This window comes from Danio rerio, chromosome 2 (assembly GCF_049306965.1).
Source record: "Danio rerio strain Tuebingen ecotype United States chromosome 2, GRCz12tu, whole genome shotgun sequence".
Lineage (NCBI taxonomy): Eukaryota > Metazoa > Chordata > Actinopteri > Cypriniformes > Danionidae > Danio > Danio rerio.
The window spans coordinates 18,374,859-18,399,160 of NC_133177.1; the positions used below are offsets into that span (position 1 = coordinate 18,374,859).

Genomic DNA, 24,302 nt, shown 5'->3' on the forward strand with positions numbered 1-24,302 from the left:
GTGTGTGTGTGTGTGTGTGTGTGTGTGTGTGTGTGTGAACTTTGTAACAACATTGTGTATGAGTCATCGTTCTCATCGACTCATTATCTCCACAACAAATACATCAAATAATCATTGGTAAAGTTCTTACTGTAGTATTTCTCACAAACGCTACGTGAGATCTGCTTCCTTCATGTCTGTCACTGTGCTGTTTATTGGACGTAGCCGAGGCACGTGGGAACAGTGGGCGGGGAGAACCAGCATTAAAGACACAGGCAACAAAAACAGCTACACTGTGTTCAAAGCAGAGAATTCTAATGTTCTAACAGGTATAATAAATAATCTGATGGATGTTTTGAGCTGAACATTTACAGACACATTCTGGAGACACAAAAGACTTCTCTTAAATCTTGAAAAAGGGGCAAAATAGGTGCACTTTAAAGTAAAGTAACTAATCGCTTTTTACAGTGCTCACACACACACACACACACACACACACACACACACACACACACACACACACATACAAACACATCTATATTCAGTACGATATTTCAAGCTCCTGACATCCTGCTTACCAGTTACACATTTTGACCCATAGGTCTAATTAGCACTTTATTTGTTATTTGACAATAGCAATGTTGGGTCCTGTGCTGGACCTACTGTAGTAGTTTTGGTTGTGTTTTGCAATTTGCAGAGCCTGATTCATGATTTGTGTGTGGGTCATCACATTGTCTATACAGTAAGTAGCCCAATAGACCTTCATTATCATTTTTGATTATTTTATTTTGGATCATGTGCTCAGTTCACTACCATGCATACGCTATTCTCCACTGACTTCCATTTATACTGACATTGTTTGCTTTAATTATCATTTGTTAATTATGTTATTGTTAATAAATCCTTTCTACTTGCAATTTACCTGGTCCGCATTGTCTCTCTTATGTTACAATTTTAAGCCAGCTGTAACTGCCATAAAAACTTGACATTACAATACAACACAACCTATCAAAGACAAAAACAGGTTATGATAATATTGGTTTTGTCAAGTTGTCTTAAACAATGTTGTCTTTGCATTTAAAATAGCGCAACTGGGTGAAGGACCATTAATGAAAAGTACCATGCAACAAATGACATGTTAACAAGTCATATCATGATTATAAAGGTGTTATGGCAGTTTTATGAACATACTCTTTAAGGAAAGTGTTACTGGGGGAGTTCTGGAAGTGGACTAATCCTTTAAAGTTTTAAAAACTTTTGTACTTATCCATTTTACTTAAGAACAGCATGTCTATGCTGATTCACCAGTTAGGCCAACATTATAGCTGCACAGACCAGCCTTGACCACTAGGGCTGCATGATTCTGGCTAAAATGTGAATCACATTTTTAAATTTTTTTTTGCTTAAAATCAAGATCACGATTTTCTCACGATTCTGTAGATGTAAAATAAAGGTTAATATTGGTAGGCTATTATTATTGTTAATTCTCAAACATATGGTAAAACAATAATAATAACAATAGGCCTATGTGTAGTTTAACTGTTAGTTAAAATGCAAAGTTGTGTATAGTCATTATGGTGGATTTGAACAGACTTTCAATATGTCCTGTTTGTTAATTCACAGTTAAATGATAATTCCTTACATTTATATAGCGCTTTTCTGGGCACTCAAATCGCTCTACACATAAGGGAGAATCTCCTCATCCACAATCAGTGTGCAGCATCCACCCGGATGACGCGACGGCAGCCATTTTTTTGCCAGACCGCACACCACACACTCGCTGATTAGTGGAGAGGAGACAGAGTGATGAAGCCAATTATGAAGTAGGGATGGTTAGGAGGCCATGTTGGACAGAGGCCAGTGGGCAAATTTCTCTTTTCCTTGCATTATATTCAACATTATATAGGCTAGTTATACTGACACAGTAAACGTTTGAGGTTACAGAAGCAACCCTTTATTCCCCGAGGAGGGGAACGGAAGTGCTATACAGTGGATTTGATCTTGGAAAATCCATGTATGGGAGGATTTGGTTCAGAAGCCACTTGTCTGAAAGAGTATTGAACGGGCCAATGAATGCAATGAATTGGCAGCGTAAGCTTGCGCAGGTGTGCTTCATTGCCAATTATCCCAGCATATAAGCACACCTGGAGCGAGCAAACGCCATCCTTTTAAGCTGAAGAGACTTTCAAACAGCTAAGGGACAGTCATTATGGCGACGGAGTATAGCACTTCCGTTCCCCTCCTCGGGAAACGAAGGGTTACCTCTGTAACCTCAAACGTTCCCCTTCGGTTGGAGAACTTCAGTACCATATAGTGGATTTGATCTTGGAAAATCAACGTATGGGAGAACTATGGAAAACGCCATAATGACTGCACCTTACCAACGCCCCCGATGAGGGGATAGTCAAACAAGCGTGACGCACCCACATCATGGGAGGCGCGGTCCTCCAACGTGTCCCTGGCCCTAACTTATCCCACTTCAACAGAAGTTTTACGGATTTAGATATATTCTTTGGGAAGTCGTGAGCATCTAGATAATTCTAGGGAAATACGACAGTACGTTGGGAAGCGTGCAATCCCGATAGGGAGGACACTGCGGAGGCCATCCGCTACCCAAGGGGGGAGAAAGATGGCAGAATTTACATATGGACTAGCCCTAAGAAGGGGGAGTGCACATAGAAAAGTGGTTAGCGGAGAGGGAAGACACGGGTCCACCCGGGGGGGACTTAACCGTGGCGGAATAAGCATATGAGATCGCCTAGTGGGGATCACGCATAGCAGGCACCTATACCCAAGACGAGGGCTGACCAGCGGGCAGACCAACAATGTAGTGGGCCAGCAAGTGACTTCTCCGCTGAGTCAGTGCTGGGGGCCACGGAGGAATCTGCAGGGCTCACCTGACGGGGAACTTTACTGACAGATAAAAAGGCGCACGTATCTTTGTGTTAGGGAGAATGGCGCAGCAAGCGTGTTTCAACACTTTACCGAATTGTTTCCTCAATCACAAAAGGGTACCTAATACCCTTGAGGAAACTGGCTCCAATTGCAGATATTAACCTTGCAAATGTGTTGGGTGTCGCCCAGCTCGCAGCTCTACAGATGTCTGTTAGAGAGGCGCCGCGTGCGCGCGCCCAAGAGGATGCGATGTTCCGAGTGGAGTGGGCACGCACTCTCGGGGGACGCGGCTCACCTCGGCTCTGATAAGCGAGAGAATGGCATCCACAATCCAGTGGGAAAACTTAATTTCAATACGGCACTTCCCTGCTGCCGACCGTCATAACAGACGAAGAACTGCTAAACTCTGAGTGCAGTCCGGATTATAAAAAAGGCCTGGGTCTGCCTCCTCCGGAGGCAGCGCTTGCAGGCTCACTACCTGGTATTAAAACGGAGTGGTAGGAACCTTGGGCACATATCGCGGGCGGGGTCTCAGGACGTGAGAGAAAGCCAGCCCAATTACAGGCACGAGTCACTGATCGAAAAATGCCTCCGGGTCCCCGACCCTCTAATCGATATCAACGCGACCAGCAGAGCTGTCTTCAGGGACAGAAAGATACTGAGTCGAGGATCGAAGGGATCTGACGCGGCTCGTGTATCGAGGGCGAGATCCTAAGAGGGCATGAGAGGGGGCGGGGTGGATTAATTCGCCTAGCGCCCCTGAGGAACCGGATTATGAGGTTATGCGTTCCCACGGTGCTGCCAGCCACCGCGTCATGAGAGCGGAGATGGCAGCCACGTAACCTTGAGTGTGGAGGGCGACAGCCTGTTCTCCAGCTTTTCTCGGCGTAAAGAAAACACAACGCTGATCTGGCAAATTACAGGGGTCTTCTCTGCGAGAGACGCACCATTCAGTAAATAGACTCCACTTCAGGGCATAGGTGCACTCGGGGAGGGGGCTCTAGCCCGAGTGACGGTATTAGCCACCGTAATCGGAGGTTACCTAAGTCTTCTTCGCGTCTAAGGACCTCCAAAGATCGGCGAGGGTGCCAGATGGTGTCCTGTCCCTGAGAGAGTAGGTGCTCTCTTGAAGGGAACTGCCAGGGGAGGGCTATTGCGAGGAGGGAGAGCTCTGACATCCAGGTCCGGTTGAGCCAGAGGGGCGCAACCAGCAACCTGTTCTTCGTCCTCCCTGACCTTGCACAGTAACTGCGCGAGCAGGCTCACTGGGGGAAATGCGTATTTGTGCATGCCCCGAGGCCAGCTGTAAGCCAGTGCATCTGTGCCGAGAGCACTCGGTCAGGGAAAAGAACAACAGGCAATGAGCGATCTCGCGGGAAGCAACAGATTGATCTGGGCTTCCCTGAATCTTGCCCATATCAGCTGAACAAACTCGGGGTGGAGTCTCCATTCTTCAGGACGTAAGGCTGCCGTGAGAGCGCATCGGCTGCACGGTTGAGCTTGCCTGAATATGAATGGCGTGCAGCGATTTCAGCCACGGATGACTCCAGAGGAGCAGACGGAGGGCGAGCTGTGACATGCGGCGAGAGCGCATACCCCCCATACGGTTGATATACGCCGCCGTCGCCATACTGTCCGTCCTGACCAGCACGTGTTGTCACTCTAGCACCGGAAAAAAATGGTGGAGAGTGAGGAACACAGCCAACAGCTCCAGGCGATATGCCAATGCAACTGGGTACCTTTCCACAGGTCCGCAGCCGCATGCCCGCAACGCACAGCCCCCCAGCCCGTGTTGGAAGCGTCTGTTGAAACGACAACAAGACTGGACGCCTGTCCTAGAGGCACTCAGGCCTGTAGGAATGAGGGGTCTCTCCAAGGACTGAGGGCGCGGCGACACAGCGCAGTAACAGAGACTCGGTGTGCGCGCGCGCGCCATGCCCGTCTGGGGACTTGATCGTACCGGAGCACTTTGTCTCTGTGCATAATCAATTGCTCCGAGAGTGGGCAAAAGTCAGCCAGTCGTCAAGAAAATTGAGTATGCGGATGCCCGCAAGCCGAAGGGGTGCTAAGGCACCCTCCGCGGGCTTGGTGAGGACCCGCAGAGACAGAGAGAGCCCGAAGAGGAGGACTTTGTATTGCCAAGCTCGACCTTCAAACGCAACCCACAGAAACTGATGGTGGCGAGGAAGAGTGGAGACATGGAAATACGCGTCCATCAGGTCTAATGCTGTAGACCAACCCAGAGGACGAACGCACCGGAGAATGCGCTTCTGCGAGAGCATTCTGAACGGCAGCTTGTGCAGACAGCGGTCCAAAATGCGCAGATCTAGGATTGGCCGTGACCCACCGATCTTTTGGGCAGGATGAAGTGTGGGCTGTAAAACCCGCTCTCCATCTCGGCTGGAGGGAGCAGCTCGATTGCATGCTTCGCCAGGAGGACAGCAATCTTCTCTAGCAAGACAGGGGCGGACAGGGGGCTGACCCTGGTGAATACACACCTGTGACTTGGGGGGCTGTTTCGCGAACTGAATCGCATAGCCGAGTCTGATTGTGCGTATGAGCCACCGCGAAGAGCTGGCCCGCGCTAACGAGGCAGGCAGAGCTCTCGCTAATGGACTCATCGCTACAATCACTGACGTACCAGCATTGGGGCAGCGCAGAGTGAGTGTGCTGATCCGGGAAGCGCGCGGGTCCCACGGAAGAGCTGGAGGTGAGAGATTTGCTCTCACTTCGCACCCAATCTCCGGAGGGGAGGCTCGAGGGGTGGGAGAAAGGAGACCGTCCTCCCAGCGCTCGTGAGCCACTGGCAAAATGCACCGAACCTGCAAGCTAGAAAGCATAGCGTCCAAGACTGGCAGACTTCAGGCTGTCACATCCGGGGAAGTGGAAAAGTGCTCTTTCATGATGTTTTCATGGCAGTAAAAAGTGCCATTGGAAATGGGGCCCCGCCCTCCAGCGGGGAAAGAGCAAGTTCCCTCTTCTCCATATGACCTGTCCCAGGGACGCTTCGTGGTCCGTTGCCGGACTTAGCGGCGTTCTGGGCAGGGGGGGCTGCCTGCTTCCGAGACGTTCGACGTGCTCGCTTCGCCAGAGGCATGTGCGGGGGCGGTGCAGCTCTCGTGGGCGGGCGCCTTCGGCGAGGAGCAGATATGGATGGCACGGCGGGCGGAGCGGGCTTACGGACCTGCCGATAAGACATGACCCATCAGACTGCTCTTTCACCGCCTCGAATTCCTGGGTGAATTCACAGACGGTGTCGCCGAACATGCCAGCTTGGGATATGGGGAAGTCAAGAAAGCAGACTTTGTCAACTTTGTGCATATCAGCCAGGAGTGGCGCTCCTGGATCACTAGTGTGGACATCGTCCTCCCCAACGCACACGCAGCGGACTTAGTAGTCCCAAAAGCTTAGTCGGCTGCGGTGCGAAGCTCATAAGCCTGGGTTGGGACCCACCCTCGTGCAGCTCGGCCAGCGCCTGCGCTTGGTAGCGCTGGTAGGTGGCTATCGCATGCAAGGCGGAAGCAGCCTGGCCCGCAGCCTTGTAAGCTCTAGCTCCGAGGGAGGCAGATAACTTACAGGCTTTGGATGGGAGATGAGGCGAACCCCGCCAAGAAGAGGCGCCGCGCGGATTGACCGCCATCGCGCACTCAACCTGAGGAATCGCCACATACCCCCTGGCCGTTCCACCCTCAAGAGTGGTGAGGGTAGAGGGACACGCAGCACGAGCTGGAAAAAGTGCCCTTCAAGGCGGCGTGAGCCTACAGTGCACCTCCGGGAAGAAGGGGACGCCCCTCTAGTCGGTCCGGCTGCGGAGCTGGGGGATAAACCATCTGAGTGAAGCAGCCCGGGAAAGCATGGCTAACATATCCGTTTCAGGATCCGTTTTGACAGTGCTCACCTGCCCGGAGGGGGCGAGCGGGTCTGGATCATCATCATCGGACAATGAAAGCCCACCCTCCGATGCCGCGGTGGACGTCTGGTTTTCGGTGTCATCGAGCATAAGGGCTACCATCTGTTAGACTGATCGCTTCCCCCGCCCGAAGCTTGGATGGAGCGCTTGAAGGAGCGGGAGGTCCGCGGGCCCATGGGCGACGGATTATCTCTCGCTGAACCCTCAGATCTGCCCGAGTGCCCCGCTGCAGATCAGGGGACAACTGGGGTGGTCTGCCCTTTTGCAAAGGCTAGCTGCGATCTTTACTGCACATCAGTCATGGCATTGCAATGACGACATGAACTGCCCGCGAGCAGCGCATTAACATGCTGGACCCCCCAGGCATGCAACGCAGTGCCTGTGCCCATTATCCGAGGACAGGAAACCACCACATCCAGAAACGCACAGTCAGAGTGCCGTCCTGAAAAGGACGTGCTGCACGACTGTGTTGCTCTCTTTGTGAAGTTGCAACTTTATACGCACCGCTCTGGAAAACCGGACCCAAAGAACGCCAGGCAAGGGAGAATGCCAGCTCGACCGTCTGCCGCTGCGTGTACACACTCTGGACCGGGAGAATGCTCTTGTTCGCTCGGAATCGCTGGATCACAGCAGGAGGAACCCCCATCGACTCAATCAGAAAGTCTCTGAAGCGAAAAGGATGGCGTTTGCTCGCTCCAGGTGTGCTTATATGCTGGGATAATTGGCAATGAAGCACACCTGCGAAAGCTTACGCTGCCAATTCATTGCATTCATTGGCCCGTTCAATACTATTTCAGACAAGCGGCTTCTGAACTGAATCCTCCCATACGTGGATTTTCCAAGATCAAATCCACTGTATAGCACTGAAGTTCCCCAACCGAAGGGGAACATTTATTTTCATGCACTATGTGTAACTATGTTTAACACTATGTGTTAGCTATGGATAAAAACAAATATATCAAATGCTTCTCGTAATCATTCATTCATTCATTCATTTTCTAGTCGGCTTAGTCCCTTTATTAATCCAGGGTCGCCACAGCGGAATGAACCGCCAACTTATTCAGCATGTTTTTACGCAGCGGATGCCCTTCCAGCCACAACCCATCTCTGGGAAACATCCACACACACATTCACACACACACACTCATACACTACGGACAATTTAGCCTACCCAATTCACCTGTACCGCATGTCTTTTGACTGTGGGGGAAACCGGAGCACCCGGAGGAAACCCAAGCAAAGCCAGAGAGAACATGCAAACTCCACACAGAAACGCCAACTGATCTGAGGTTCGAACCAGGGACCCAGCGACCTTCTTGCTTTGAGGCGACAGCACTACCTACTGCGCCACTGCCTCGCAGCTTCTCGTAATCATAACTTTAAAATGTGATATGATCATTTGAATGATTTGAATGCCGGTGCCTGTGGGAGCGAGTTCAAGCCAAACAGTGAGAACAGCTCCTACTAGAGTCACAGAATACGATCATCACAGAATTTGGTGTAACACCACCTTCACTTTCACTTCCCCATGCAAATCATTCTTTTAGCGCAGCTCTCAAACGATTGCTCTGTGCAACAAACTGAACTTTATTACTTGCTGTACACAGCATATGCAGGTTCTGTTCACTAAGAATTATACCTTATAAATACGTTATGTGACACTTTCATTTAAAGGTGTCCATGCAGTTGTGAAGACTTTTGCGTTTGCCTTTACTTTTCTGACCTTGAAAATATAATTGGCTGAATCGTAGAAAAAGCAGTATTAAGATCCCGTGTAGGGTCGATTTGAGATCTTTTTTCAATTAATCGTGCAGCCCTATTGACCACCATGAGGCTTGTCATCCTCCTATGGTCTTTTTCAGGCACTGTAAATCCTAGAAATGTGTGTTCATGGAATACCTACTAGATCCAAACAGTTAGCTAAGTCCCACCTCTTAATAAAAAAAAAAAGTTTGAACTTTAGAAGATCTGTTCTGTTGTACCAAATGAAGCCGGTAAGTAAGTTTCACCCAACAACAACTCTACATTTATTTTTAATCAAAAGATTCAGGGAAGTGTCAGGATGCCTAGCAAATCTGCAGCTAAAAATACATCCTGAGAGCCAGCGATGCCTCCTGGCATTAAAGAGGACCTGTTTGAAGACCTACTCACACTGACAGTGATTTTAATCTCTGGAGGCTAACAGGTCACTGTCCTGTTAACTGCTTGTAGATGTTTAGGATGTTATTGTGTATCTAAGAAATCTGATCACAAACTAACATACTGTTGCTACAAAAAATAAAAAAGTCTATTTTGGCAACAAATCAAAACCATTTTTTTTTCTGAGGAACTTGTGTGTTTGTATATAAATTACAGTTATGAATACAAAAAGGCTTCACATTATTTAAGATCGATGTCAGGTAAGTATAAAATATACTGACTCTCTTATAATTTCTTTAGTTAAACCTAATTATGATTTTTTTTTTTTATTCTTACCCAAGTGTGAAATCCCTTAAATCAACCTAAACGATCGCATAGACTCTATATTAGTTAACATATAGTAGATACAGTTGTCAATAACACAGTAATGCAAAATTGCCTACGACTGCACTGATTATGTTTTTACTAATAATTTAGTGCCTTTTGAACTTAAGGTTTATTGACATATCTGGTATTTTATTTAATTTTAATATTATTTAAAAGATCTCTCAAAAAATTACTTGTGCTGCTTGTTCAAACTACGTATTTAAAATAAGTTAAAACAACACAAAGTTGCTTTGGGAACGACCAAATAGTTTTATGTTGAATCACTGCAATTTGTAAAAATGTTTAAGTTAATTTAATCGATTTGTGTTGGGACAACATGAAAAAACTTGAGTGGAACCCAACACCTTTAACAGTGATTGTAAAGTAAAAGTTAAGGTACTTCACTGCATTCTGAATGTTACAATCAAAGTTTTTTAAACAAGTGCACTACCACAATGAGTTTAGATGCAAAAACCTCGAAAAGCCATTTGATATTTTCTTTTAAAACTAGCATTTTTCTCTGACTCCCGTGTGTAGGCTCAGTAATTTTACTTTTATAGTGATGAATAAGCTCTTTTTATTGCCTTTGAAGAGAAATAACTAAACATAAACATTGGAGGCTGATTAAAAAAAAAAAATGCGAACATTTGCAACGGCTCTTTGTCATAATACCTCATTGTCATATTCAGGTCTTGTTTATCTGTTAATTTAAAAAAAATGTATACTCTTAATTTTGTGGTATGAAAAATGATACCGAATATCGATATTTTTCAATAAATCATAACAGAGTATCATGTCAACACTACAGCATAATAATTATCTTTTTCAATGCCATTGCAAGATAAATTACAGAGCAAACTGGCAAGTGGATGATATATATTATAACTCATGTATATTAGAATTTCCAGCAGTTAACACTGCTTAAGTTGAATAGTATGTACTTGACTACTGTGCACTCCTACTGAAGGTCACTTAATTTCATCACTCTGCATAAAGTCACATTTCAAGTAATTATCTCAGCTTACTCAATCTATGCACAATGATTGATGAACCCAAATTCTGGTCCATTACTGGAAATAATCTCAATGATCAATGTCACTATCAGTGTGAACTAAGCTAAGAAACCAATGTCATCATATAGCATAAATCTAAAACATGTACCCGATACATACCAGCAGTACGGAGTCCTGTACCAAGTTCCTTAAAGGGAACCTGCAGAGTAGTGTCCAGAGTACGGAAACCCTCTTTCAGAGAGTGCTGTTTGTAATATTCAACAAGCCCCTAGACAGAAACAGCACAAGTTTAAAAGCTTATTCCTGGAACTCACCATTTTTTGTCAGGTTTGACCTAAATCATTTAATTTTTCAATATTTAATCCGCTGAGATTTAAGTTTAGTTTTACCATGTTCACAATTCTCTGGTCATATCTACTTTAGGTAAACCAATGTAATGCTTCATTTTGTTAGCATTTAATTTAGAGTATTTTCATTATTTAGTTGAACATTTCACTTTTTGGGAGAGAATACGACTCATTTTACAACTCCCCTAGCGTTAAACAGTAGAGTTTTCCCATTTTTTTAATCCATTCAGCCAATCTCTATGTCTGGTGGGAACGCTATTAGCTTAGCTTAGCATACAGTAGATCATTGAAGTAGACCATTAGCTTTTCACTCAAAAATGACAAGAGTTTTGATAATTTTTCTATTTAAAGTTTGACTTTTCTGTAGTTACATTGTGTAAATAGCAACTTTTTATTTTATGTTGGTATTCGTACATGATGTAATTCAGAAAAGTCAAGCTTTAAAGAGGAAAATGATTAAACTTTTTTTTGTGATATGCTAATGATCTAATTTGAATCAATTATGTAAAACTAAACTAAAATGCTCCTTCTAGCCCTCGAGACTGGCTGAATGGATTTTAAAAATGGTACAACTCAACTGCTTAACTCTAGGGAAGTTGTAAAATAAGCCTATTTAAAAAAAAAGTGGAATGTTCCCTTAAATGTTTGTTTTCTAAGTTATTATTTATTATCTTTCACTAACCTACTCGGTTGGGAAACAGCTACTATTGCTTAAAGCCCTGTTTCTACTTGGTATTGAGATGTGTTTTTACAATCATTATGTACAAGTAAGTGAACAACACTACAGTAAGTGCAGATTGTAATATGCTTAGAGTTAATGTAATTTTGACCACTTCCAGTCAAAAAAATATATTAGAGTTGATTGCTTTTGCAATATAAATGCTCCTAATGTAACCATACTTCACTGTTTTGTACTAAAACACTGATTGAAATTGTAAATGGCATCCACATCCTTGTCATTTGTTTGTTTTCCCACTTGGTCAAAAGCTATGCAGCATGAGTTTGTTCATTCAATAGTACTCATGTGTCGCACTAAATTTAGCTACGCAAACATGATAAAAACTACTGCATGACGCAAGAAGAGGGAAGGGTCTCCAAAAAATCCCAACACAAGTGGACACCAGATACACATCTGAATGCATACTAAAGGAATACAGTGTATACGGAAAGTATGCCCTTTTGTCAACATTTTTTTTTGTGTTACAGCCTTATTCCAAAATGGATTAAATTCATTTATTTTCTCGCATTCTACACACAATACCCCTTAATGACAATGTGAATTTTTTTTTTTATTGTTATGAATTTATTATTAATAAAAAAACCTGAAAAATCACTAAATTAAATATCTAAATTGAGCTCATTTTGTTTCCACTGATCATTCTAAAAATTTAGTAAATTCAGTTGATTGTACATGATTTGAAAAGGCATCCACCAGTCTATACAAGGTCCCAGGGTTGACAGTGCATGTCAAAGCACAAACCAAGCATGGAGAAAAAGAAATTGTCTGTAGAACTCAGAGACAGGATTGTCTCGAGGCACAAGGCTGGGGAAGGTTACAGAAATTTTTCTGCTGCTCTGAAAGTTCCAATGAGCACAGTGGTCTCAATAATCTGTAAGTGTAAGATGTTTGGAACCACCAGGACTTAGAGCTAGCCAGCCATCTAAGCTGAATGATCAGGGGAGAAGGGCCTTAGTCAGGGAGGTGATCAATAACCCGATAGTCACTCTGTCTGAGCTCCAGCGTTCTTCTATGGAGAGAGGAGAACCTTACAGAAGGACAACCATCTGTGCAGCAATGCACCAATCAGGCCTGTGTGGTAGAGTGGCCAGAGGGAAAGCACTCTTTATCTGGAATTTGCCAAAAAGCATCCGAAGAACTCTCAGACTATAAGAAACAAAATTATCTGGTCTGATGAGATTAAAATTGAACTCTTTGGAGTGAATGGCAGGCATTACGTTTGGAGAAAAACAGGCACCGCTCATCACCAGGCTAATACCATGCCTACAGTGAAGCATGTTGGTGGCAGCATCATGCTGTGGGGATGTTTTTCAGCAGCAGGAACCGGAAGACTAGTCAGGATAGAGGGAAAGATGAATGCAGCAATGTACAGAGACATCCTGAATGAAAACCTGCTTCAGAGTGCTCTTGACTTCAGACTGTAGTGACCGTTCATCTTCCAGCACGATGATGACCCAAAGCACACCGCCAAAATATCATAGAGTGGCTTTACAACAACTCAGTGAATGTCCTTGAGTGGCTCAGCCAGAGCCCAGACCTAAATCCTATTGAACATTTCTGGAGAGATCTGAATATGGCTGTTCAATATCACTTCCCATACAACCGGATAGAGCTTGAGAGATACTACAAAGAGGAATGGACAAAATTCCCAAAGACAGGAGAGCCAAGCTTGTGGCATCATATTCAAAAAGACTTGAGGCTGTAAATGCTGCCAAAGGTGCACCAACAAAGTATTGAGCTAAGGGTGTAAATACTTATGTACATGTGATTTTTCAGGTTTTTTCAATAAATTTGCAACAATTTAAAAAAAGTCTTTTTTCACATTGTCATTATGGGGTAATGTGTGTAGAATTTTAAGGAAATAAATGAATTTACTCCATTTTAGCATAAGGCTAATTAAAAAATTGAATTAAAATTTTGGAAAAGGTCAAGCGTTACGAATACTTTCCGGATGCACTGTAGTTCCCACAAAAATGAAAATCCGTCATCATTTACTTTCCCTCCACATGTTTCAAACCTGTTTGGGTTTTTCTTCAACTGAACACAAAAGACGGTATTTTGAAGAAAACTGGAAACCTGTAACCATTCAATGACTTCAGAGGTTTTTGTTTTTCCTACTTTGGAAGTCAATGATTACGGGTTTTCAGCTTTCTTCAAAATATCTCCAATAGTGTTCAACAGAATAAAGAAGCTCATAAAGGTTTGAAACAACTGGAGGTAAGAAAATAATGAGTACCTGTTCAGTTTTATTATTAAAAAAACTGTATCCCCTTAAAACTGTGTGTAAACAGGGCTGAGTTAAAATAATTTCCAAACCAGCAACAGTTATAAAAAATATTCATAGATGTGTTTAATAGATATTTACCATGGTAATGCTATGCTTGTTTTACATACCCTGAATTAACATGAGTTGTTATCATTCAGTACAATAGCACATTGTATATCAAAGCATTACCATCCATGCCACTGTATTGCCACAGTATTTTTTCCCAATATAAACATTATCATTTTAAAAACATTTTAGACAAAAACATTTAAACAAACAAATGTTGCAGTAATATTGATGACTCTGAATTAATAGTTAGACCCCTGTTATTAATTATGCTAATGAAATACAGAAATATGCAGATCAGCAAATGCTCTAGTTTCCTAAAAAAAAAGCAGCTTAGGCCTCTGCAGCACATCTGACACAGAAATATAACACCCTATATATGAATGCATATGTTTATGATAAATAGAGCAAATGGTGATAAACCCATTGCTTCTGCGCAACTCAAACCTACTTACCAACACATTCTTGAACGTCCTGCTTTCGGCAATGTAGAAACAGCCCTCCTTAGTGAGGACCTTAAGGTGCTTCACATCATTGTTGTACCTGCAGATGACAGAGAATCACTGTAACCATTTCATGATCATCAGTATTTCAGCTTGCACAATGTCAGTACTGTCAAAAAAGTTATTGAGAATTTGCATACAAGTCAAACAAATCTATTTAAATAGCACATTAAAGGTATAGTTCACCCAAAAAAGAAAATGTACTCACTATTTACTCAACCTCAAGTGATTCCAAACCTTTTTGAATTTCTTGATTCTGTTGAACATAAAAAATAAAGCTGAAAACCTGTAAACATTGATGTCCATAGCAGGAAAAACAAATGCTATGGATGTTTGTGGTTTTCAAAACAGAAGAAAGGAAGTCAAGCAGGTTTGGAACAAGTGAAAGGTGAGTTAATGATGACAGAATTTTCAGTTTTGAGTAACTGCATCTTAAAGTCATTTAAAAGGATAGTTCACCCCCCAAAAATATTGGTTCTTTGTGATTTGTATAATTTAAAGTTAATGGCTACCGGAGCTTTGAGAGCCAAAAAACATTTACAGGAAAAACTAAATGAAAAGCCATGACTCTAGAGGATACATTGAGATCTTATAAAGCAAAATGTTCATCAAGTGTCCAGCAAAATATTTCTAGAACTTATTTATTCTGGATGCTACAAAAGATTAATAATACACTGAAAAACCCAAAAAGTTAAGATAACTTAAACCGTTTGAGGAAACCGATTGCAACAAACCCTTTAAGTTCAAAAGCTAATCCTAATGAGTACTGTAAACTTAATCCATTTGAGTAAACGAAGCAATCTGAGCCCAGTAAAACCCAATAAATGAAGAGAAATCAAACTAACTGAGTACTGTAAAACCCAAAAAGTTAAGACAACTCAAACCGATTAAGGAAATCGATTGCTACAAAACATTTGAGTTACTAATCTATATGAGTTCTGTGAACTTACTCCATTTAAGTTGAAGTAATGAGGTATTTAATGAACACATTACCTTCAACACTGAGTTCAAAACTCTTTTCAAAGAATTAACTTAGTCAATTTTGAGTTAACTACACTCATTTCATTTGATAAAGTTGACTGTTGGGTTTTACAGTGTACATCCATGTGTACCCCTGGGAAGAATGACTTTATGGATTGTGTGTTTAAGTCCCTGTGTTGCCATTGTACAGTATTGTCAGCATTATGTTGGCATATACCTTGTAAGACCTCAATCATGTATGGTCAAGAGTCACTATATATAACATTGTTTTGGATGTGTCAGTCCCTCTAGGGTTTCATTTTTTGTGGCTAAAAGGATTGATAATGTACACATCTTAATTCTTTATACATTTTTTGACCTCGAGAACAATTGATTACTGTAATTTATATAAATGAAACACTGAGATAAACAGAGTAAAACCAGGAGATATTCCTAAAACTGCTGTATCATATATGAAAATGAAACCAACTATATTAAAACAATGCATTTGTGTTGTTTGATGGCTAATTTGAACATGCTGGTGGACATGATGCAGAGCATGCTTGCTTTCAGTACAGTATGTGTGCGTGTGTATGTGTGTAAGAGAGAAAGAAAAAGAGATAGAAAGAGGGCAACGCATATGACAACAGGATGCATATATACAATATGTAGTAGTTTAGGAAGTGATGCAACTCACATGGCCTAGTTTAAACAGGCTAATGTGCATAAATGTCACATGATGCGCATCACACACTGGATGAGAAACGTATTTTAACAACTTGAGGCTTTGCACACATTCTATTCGCTAATAGTTCATTCATTCATTTTCTTCTCGGCTTAGTCTCTTTATTTTTCAGGGGTCGCCACAGCGGAATGAACCGCCAACTTATCCAGTATGTGTTTTACGCAGCGGATAACCTTCCAGCCGCAACCCAACATTGCTGTGGCATGGTGGGAATTTGAACAGGCTCCCGGCGGTGCAAATGTTGTGGGAAATTTGCAGTAGTTAAAAAATAAATAACTCCACAAAATTTTGCAGTTAATTTAGCGATCGTGGAATTATGAAATCCTGAAGGGTTTGATATGTTGTTTTGACTCTCAAAGTGTCAGTAGCCATTTACTTGTATTTGCTGAATCACCTAGGACAATGGTATAGATAAAACCTTTCATATTTTACTTAAGACAAAAAAGTCAACAGCAATTTTTTATTTTTGGGCGAACTACACTTTTCGACCTTTAAGACCCACAGAAACACTGATAAATACAGCAATATTGCATGATAAAAATGAACGGTCAGTTTAGATTTTGTATTGGCTTTAATGCTTTTAACACCTAAAATAAGCAATAAGCATGACCCTGGACAGCAAAGCCATTCATAAGTGTACATTTTTAGAAATGTTGATTTATACATCATTTGAAATCTGAATATATAAACTTTTCATGGGTGTATGGTTTAAATTTGATTATATATAGGACAAAAAAAATACAAAAAAAATTTACTGATCCACATCAAATACTGCAAGAAAAGTATATTTTGACTGGGGTGGTGCAGCGGCGCAGTGGGAATCGCTGTCTCCTCACAACAAGAAAGTCCCTGGTTCGAGCTTTGGCTGATTCAGTTGGCATTTCTGTGTGGGGTTTGCATGTTCTCCCTTTGTTCATGTGGGTTTCCTCCGTGTGCTCCAGTTTCCTCCACAGTTCAAAGACATGCGCTATAGGTGAATTGGGTAAGCTAAATTGTCTGTAGTGTATGTGTGTTGCAGCTGGAAGGGCATCCACTGCGTAAAAATATGCTGGCTAAGTTAACTGTTCAATCCGCTGTAGCAACTACTGATTAATAAAGGGACTACGCCACAAAGAGAATGAATGAATGATGACTATTTTGACTAGATATATTTATATATTTAAATAATTATATATGTACTTGAAATATATATATATATATATATATTTTTCACCTTTGACTGAGTCTGAAGGGTTCTGAAGGGTTTGTCCCTAATAGTCGTGCACATAAGGGAACTTAATAACGACATTGTGTGTGACTCATCGCACAACAAATATATCAAATGGGCGGTGCGGTGGTGCAGTAGGTAATGCTGTCGCCTTACAACAAGAAGGTCGCTGGTTCGAGCCTCGGCAGGGTCAGTTGTCAGTTCTGTGTGAAGTTTGCATGTTCTTTCTGTGTTCGTGTGGGTTTCTTGCAGGTGCTACAGTTTCTCCCACAAGTCCAAAGACATGCAGCACAGGTGAATTGTGTGAGCTAAAATTGTCTGTAGTGTATGTGTATGAATGAGAGTGTATGTGTGTTTCCCGGGTTGCAGCTGAAAGGGCATCTGCTGCGTAAAACATGTGCTGGATAAGTTGGCGATTCGTTCCACTGTGGCGACCCCAGATTAATAAAGAGACTAAGCGAAAAAGAAAATGAATGAATGAAATATATCAAATGACCGTTGTGAAAACTCTTACTGTAGTAAGGGAGATCTGCTTCATTCTTGTCTGTCACTGAGCTATTTGTCTACATCAGAGGTTCTCAAAGTGGGGGTTAGGACCCCCCGAGGGGTCAGGGACAACGAAGGAGGGTCACCACGTGATTTCCAAAAATCTATTTATTTTTTTAAACCATAAGAATTACCTTATTTTATCCATAACCTACTGAAAAGAAAAAAAAATAGATGTTTATAGTTACTAAATACTACTGTATACAGTTACTATAGTAGCTTATAGTTACTAGTTCTATTGGATTGCGACCCCTGAGGTAATTACATTACATTAAAGACACAGCAATAGCGTCAGATGCAGCAGATAGATTTTAAAACATCAGGTTAAACTTACTGGCACATTTACAGCACTGACATACATTAAAAAAAATCTTTAAAGAATAGACTTGGGTCTATTGGTTTTTTGCGCCATTGCATGCAAGGTTTCTGTATTTACAACCACCTCAGAAGATATTGGGGGTTGCAAGTCACTGGCCTTGTTATTTTGGGGGTCGCGGGCTGAAAAGATTGACAACCCATGGTCAACGTGAAGGCTATGGCTGACACGCACGTAGGAACAGTGGGCAGGAAGAATCAGCTCATTATGATTAAAGCAACAGGCAACAAAAACAGCTACAATGTTAAAACAGCTCACATTTCCCAGATTTAAAAAGGTAAAATAAGAAAGCTGATGGGTATTTTGAGTTGAAACTTTATAGACACATTCAGGAGACACAAAAGACTTATCGTATATTAAATCTTGATAAATGGTTAAAACTGGTGCCCTTAAAGTTGACAAAATAAAGTTCCAAGTAATCTCTTTTACTAAGCCAAATTAAGTTTTGATATAATAATAATAATATAAAATGTATCAAATGTCTCAATTGAAGATGATCAGTACTTAGTATACTAATGACTGTTGGCATAAACTGAAATAAAAATCGATGAATTTCACTTTTATAAAATGTATTTTGGCTTTTCCCACAAATATATACAACCTGTGCAACATAATACTGAATTTGTGATTCAGGGTCACAAATGGGTTAACAAAAGGTTTGAGTACATAAATAATGAAAATCCATTTTTGAGTGAACTATCCCTTCAATACTGGATCAAAGAGTTATATTAGCTAGAGATGATCTAATACCCCGTAGGTTTTTCCATAACCTTGAGACAGCTATAGAAAAACCAGTTCCTTTTAAACTAAGTGTGACATGAGCCTGTTGTGGACAGAACTGCCCATAACATAAGGCTGTGGAACAGTGCTGTCAGTCTCTGACCGCAGGTCAACACACCCAGAGGACCTAAAGCCCCTCATTAAATGCTAAAATGTTTTGACAGAAACCTGGTGACTGGTTTGAGCATGAGACACGCAACTATAAAACGTTCTGAGGTAATAACACCCGCACCGAGCGTGTAGTGTGATAACTCGCTGACCACGACCATAATACACATTGAGCCGTATGCAAATACCATCATGCATAATGCATTGACTTGCATGGAGGGAAATGAAAGAAGAAAGCTTAACTTAGCGTGCAAAAGGACTGTTGTACAAGGACCCCGCCGACCATCCGTCACGCCAGCTTTGTGTGCAATAAAAATGCTTGCTCAAATATATGAAGTGGGATAATAGGTACACGCACTTGATGCTGATGGCGTACTCTCTGCTCTCACGGCTCCGGTATCGCACCAGGTATGTGCTGTTCTCTCTCTCCATGAGCTCAGACTCTGCGTGATGCCTCTCCATGGGGCCTGCGAACCTGCTCACACACACCGAAATGCATGTGGTTAAAAGCAGAACTAAAAAGACTCAGCACATGTAGTCATGCAGGTTGTTTTATGTGTCGTATGGATATGCTAAGGCTTACCAAGGTTGGGAGGAATAGTCGACTGTTCTGGGCACCTAGGAATGAGAAATACACAGTGTATTACAAATGTTATGTTTTTTGAGATTTTTTTAAATACCATACAGTACGTCACGATGTGTCCGGTTTAATCAAAGAGCTTAAAATGACCAAGAGGTGACACTCTAGTGTAATTTGGGAAACAGCCACTAGAGGGTGCGGCAGCCATTTTGGGTTGAAAACTCCAATAGAACAACAGCATATTATAAGTCTGTTAAATAAACTATTAAAAGTGCTGATGATTGTGATAGTAGGTGTTGTATTGTCGTCTTTCAGGTCGTATCTCAGCTTCTTTATTAAATAAATAAAAAACAAAGGAGCTGCTTGCCATTGCGACAGTAATGAGATCCAATGGACGGCCGATCACTTTCACTCCAAAATGGCGGAATCCGGGGCTGTTGCTGGGTGCTGCTGTTGCAATGGAACGTTCTATTGAGTGTCGCCTCCTGGTCATTCTAAGCTCTTTGGTTTAATTTATGCAGTCATATTTTTGCATTCATTTACGCAAGACACGCTAAAATGTAATTTGCAATATAAAGTTTATAAAACAAAATATCTAATCAGGCACACTGTGTTTACTGCACAACATGATGAACTATATTTTACCCATATTTTGACATTTTATTTTCACTAAGGTTATGCGTAAGAATAAATAGACACTAAAATTATTTCAAAGTTGATCAGTCCAATTCAGTAAAACGACAAACAACAAAATGGGACTCTCTTTGACCCTTATGCAAAAACATAGCCAAACTATTCATAATTATTATGAACAACTGTAATTTTAAATTGGATAGATTGAATACAAAATACATTATCAAGATGGCGCCGAGCATGGCCGCCGTGTTGCGAGCTCTCAGCAATCTTTGTTGTGTTTTGTGTGTTTTACTTGTATTTTTGCCGTTTTTCGTGCTGGATGTACACAATCGTTCTAACTTTTCACTCATCATAGCACACGTGGCGCTGATGATGTGACAATAAAAGTGATTTGATTTGAATAATAAATAAAATGCAGTATAGTGTAGTCCAATCAAGCACATACAGTATTTATAGGCAAAACATGCTGAATACTGGAATCTGATTGGCTAGAAAGTTTGGATCAAAACAGCTTATTGCACAGGTAGTTTAGTGCAGTAAGAGTAAGCATGGTCAACTGCGATTTTGTAGAGAATTCAATGCTTTTAACACCTTCATTAAGCAAAAAACATGTCCCTGGACAGCAAAGCCAGTAAGTGTCCATTTTTTTGTTCAGATTTAAACATCATCTGAAAGCTGAATAAATAAACTTTTCATTGCTGTCTGGTTTAAGTCCTATATTTATATATATATAGGACAAAAATGTACTGAAACGCAAATTATTTTATAATATAAAATAAAACTATTTGAATATCAGGAATCCGAGGGTGCAAAACAATCTAAATATTAAAAAAAATCACATTTAAAGTTGACATAATTAAGTGTATTAGTAATTCCTTCGAGTAAGCCAAAATTAGTTCAGTGCAGTGATTATGCAGTGTGTATACTTGTAAAGGCACAGGAACATGTCAGTGCTGCCCTGAAACTTAGTTCAATAAATTAGCTTTGAATTGCTACAGTATATTTCTCAATAGACCCTTTTCACATTTCCAGGTTTCTTAGTAGTGGAATATGTTATGTAAACTTAATGCTCAGTGAATTGGAGAGGACAACAAATAATTTTTACAATCCTATTTGCTGGAATAATAAAAGACAAACTCTACAATGGTATTATCAAGACTTTTGGCAAAAGAAAAAAAAAATAGTGTGAGACTGATGACGGAAACCAGAGGAGAGAATAACATCAAATTTACTCTCAGTCGACGCTGCATTAGAAACATCTTGCATGAGCAGTAATTCATTTTTTGTAATTTGACTCAAAGATGATTTAATACATTCATAAACGTTTATACGATTTAAAAAAAAAATCTAAATATTAAAAACTTTCAAGGATTTACCATTATGATGACCGGTAAACGTGTCATAACAGTCTTGTAAACGGGTACATAACAATTGAATATATTTTAAATAAATGGTATACTTAATTAATCAAAATATATGGGATTACCATACTTAAATTGGACAGTATGTTTGATCTAACTGACCATAATACCCATGATATTAAAAATATTAACAACAACAAAAATGTTCATCATTAACAACCATACGATTGTCATTGCTGATAAAGGACCAATATATATGCAACATAATTCATGGCTTGCTATGCATTAAACAATTGTATTTGTTTGTTTGTCAACAAAATTTCAAAAAGTTTTGTCGCCTATCAAATTAATAACTTCTAGTCGATCATTTGGTATTGGAAATGGCTTATATGAAAGGCAAAGGCCTCTAGATAATGAGTATTTTGCCAAAATAAAATATTATCATGCCTTGATTTTTAATAGATTTATTTGGACAGTAAGGTCTGACTTTGCTGAGACAAAAGTCTTGTCACTTAACAGGAATAATGTACAGTAAAAAATATAAAGTCGTGGTGCAGTGGAAAAAAAAAATAATATTGAGTATGACTCCCACGAGCTTATAGGACTGCATCCATACAACTCTGCAATGACTCAAATAAATTATTAACAAAGTCATCTGGAATGGCAAAGAAATCATTCTCGCAGGACTCTAAGAGTTCATAAATATACTTTGGATTCATCTTCAATGCCTCATCCATCTTACCCTAGACATGCTCAATAATGTTCATGTCTGGTGACTGGGCTGGCCAATCTTGGAGCACCTTGACCTTCTTTGTTTTCAGGAACTTTGATGTGGAGCCTGATGCATAAGAAGGAGCGCTATTCTGCTGAAAATGTTGCCCTCTCCAGTGGTTTGAAATGTAATAGGCAGCACCAATGATACGTTCTGCCACATTTCCAAATGATCAACTAGAAGTCAAGTTATTATTTCTTGCTCTTACAACTGGGATTGATGACAAGACTTTTGTTAGGTAATGTATGTATAATTTACAAAATGATTACATTAATTAGAAATACATTTCTAACTATATATAATTATTTACCATTATTTCTATATAACACTACAACACAACTACATCCATACTATTATGACCACAAACCTTTAAAACAATAAATTAGCCTTTATATATTGTCACTTTTGATCAGTTTAATTCAAATTCAAGTATTCATTTTCTTCACACATCACAAAGAAAAACAAATCAAAGCTGTTGTTAAAATGATTATGCAAGTCATACATACTTACACATGGGCAGGGCTTGACGGCATCACTTGGAAAGAAACCGGTCTCTTGCGTCGTCAGGATTTTGCCCTGCCAGAACGTGTGGCTGTTAATTGCATTATATTTGCCTCGCGGCGATGCTCCCTCCTCCCAATTTGCTTTAATAAATCTAAGACAATTAGCTCGCAACAAGCAGAGAATCTCATTTAGAGCCACAGTTAATTACTGTTCAGGCTCTACCCACGGTTCAACTCCGTTCCGCATCAGAACCAAAGCATCATCTAATGCTGAATAATCATTCAAGCTTTCCACGGCAGAACCTCGTGAATCATGACACTCGCCAATAAGGCATTGTTTGATATTGCTGCTCTGAGCACATTTGGATTTATGAATAACATTAGAGCCGCGTTCTGTATTATATCCGCACGCGATAGATTGTATTGAGCAATCGCAGGCCGAATAACAGTTTTAAAACAGGCTCATTTCTTGCATGGCTTCAGCCGCAATTAGCTGCACATTTCTGGATAAAAACAGACAATTCCCTCCTGAAACAACAGCTGGGAGGTTATAATGCGGCGTGAATGCGGTGGAACCAGATGCCAGAACTTTAGCAGCCTATGATCGATTGTCTGATGCTTTGACTGAAAGCGTAATGAGCCATCTATACAGCAATATATATATATATATATATATATATATATATATATATATATATATATATATATATATATATATATATATATATATAAAACATTTATTATATAATTTGTTTTTCTTTCCCAGCTCCCTTTTAAAATCATCTTTAACAAGTATGAAATGAATCTCAGAAAAAATGCACCTCCGCCACAAATTAGATTGGAGCCTCAAACTGGAACTGTATTCATGATTTATTCGACTTAATAATGTTTTGAAAGCCCTTTATATTTGTTACGCCGCAGATGAGCGTATGATAAAGATTAAACTTATTACCCCATTAGAGTAAACAGTTGGCAGCCTAAAGGATCAAATTAAATTACAGTGATCGATTGCACTGTTCTGGCAACGGGACAGAGATAATTGTCTTCCAGTAACATGGGAGATGGATGCTTAGTGCTCTGTAATCCCATTCTTCGGTGTCATGGGACCTTGAAGATTTAGTAGCCTTATTAAGAGTTAAGTGTCGTTTCGCACAAGATAAAATAAACCAGTGATCTGCATTATCATTCAACGGTGGCTCTTCTCGCTCGCCCCGTTGACCCGAAGAACCAGCGCTGACATGCACGTCTCGCCGCTGCCTGTCGCAGTCTGTTGGCTCGCTGAATCTCTTGGCATCCATTTTTGAGCTGTACAGGTTTTTTTTTTAAACCTTGGTGTGTGCTATCAGGCAGAAATGGCCCAGCATAAAGCATGGGAAATCTAGCTAAGTGTCTATTCCCCACCGAGCTGTTTGAGACGCGTCAGCCAGATTGGAGGAACACCAGGAGGAAGATGAGGTTTTAGTGCCATCGTAAACCATAGAGAAAAAGAGCCACACAGCCTGGCA

At 41.0% G+C, this 24,302-nt stretch overlaps 1 protein-coding gene across 5 annotated transcripts in view; it reads right to left on the reverse strand.

The window, feature by feature from the left end:
* The window catches only part of vav3b (vav 3 guanine nucleotide exchange factor b), a 168,140-nt gene that overhangs the window by 14,985 nt on the left and 128,853 nt on the right, over positions 1-24,302 (reverse strand). For 4 of the 5 annotated variants that reach the window (XM_073918267.1, XM_073918256.1, XM_021480557.3 and 1 more), the window contains exons 21-25: positions 22,805-22,870; positions 19,529-19,563; positions 19,304-19,420; positions 14,176-14,263; positions 10,462-10,570 (exon numbers count right to left, since the gene is read on the reverse strand). In XM_073918267.1, coding sequence (XP_073774368.1) covers positions 10,462-10,570; positions 14,176-14,263; positions 19,304-19,420; positions 19,529-19,563; positions 22,805-22,870 — 415 coding nt within the window. The remainder of the gene's footprint in view (positions 1-10,461; positions 10,571-14,175; positions 14,264-19,303; positions 19,421-19,528; positions 19,564-22,804; positions 22,871-24,302) is intronic. The other variant, XM_073918264.1, reaches the window with a different exon arrangement.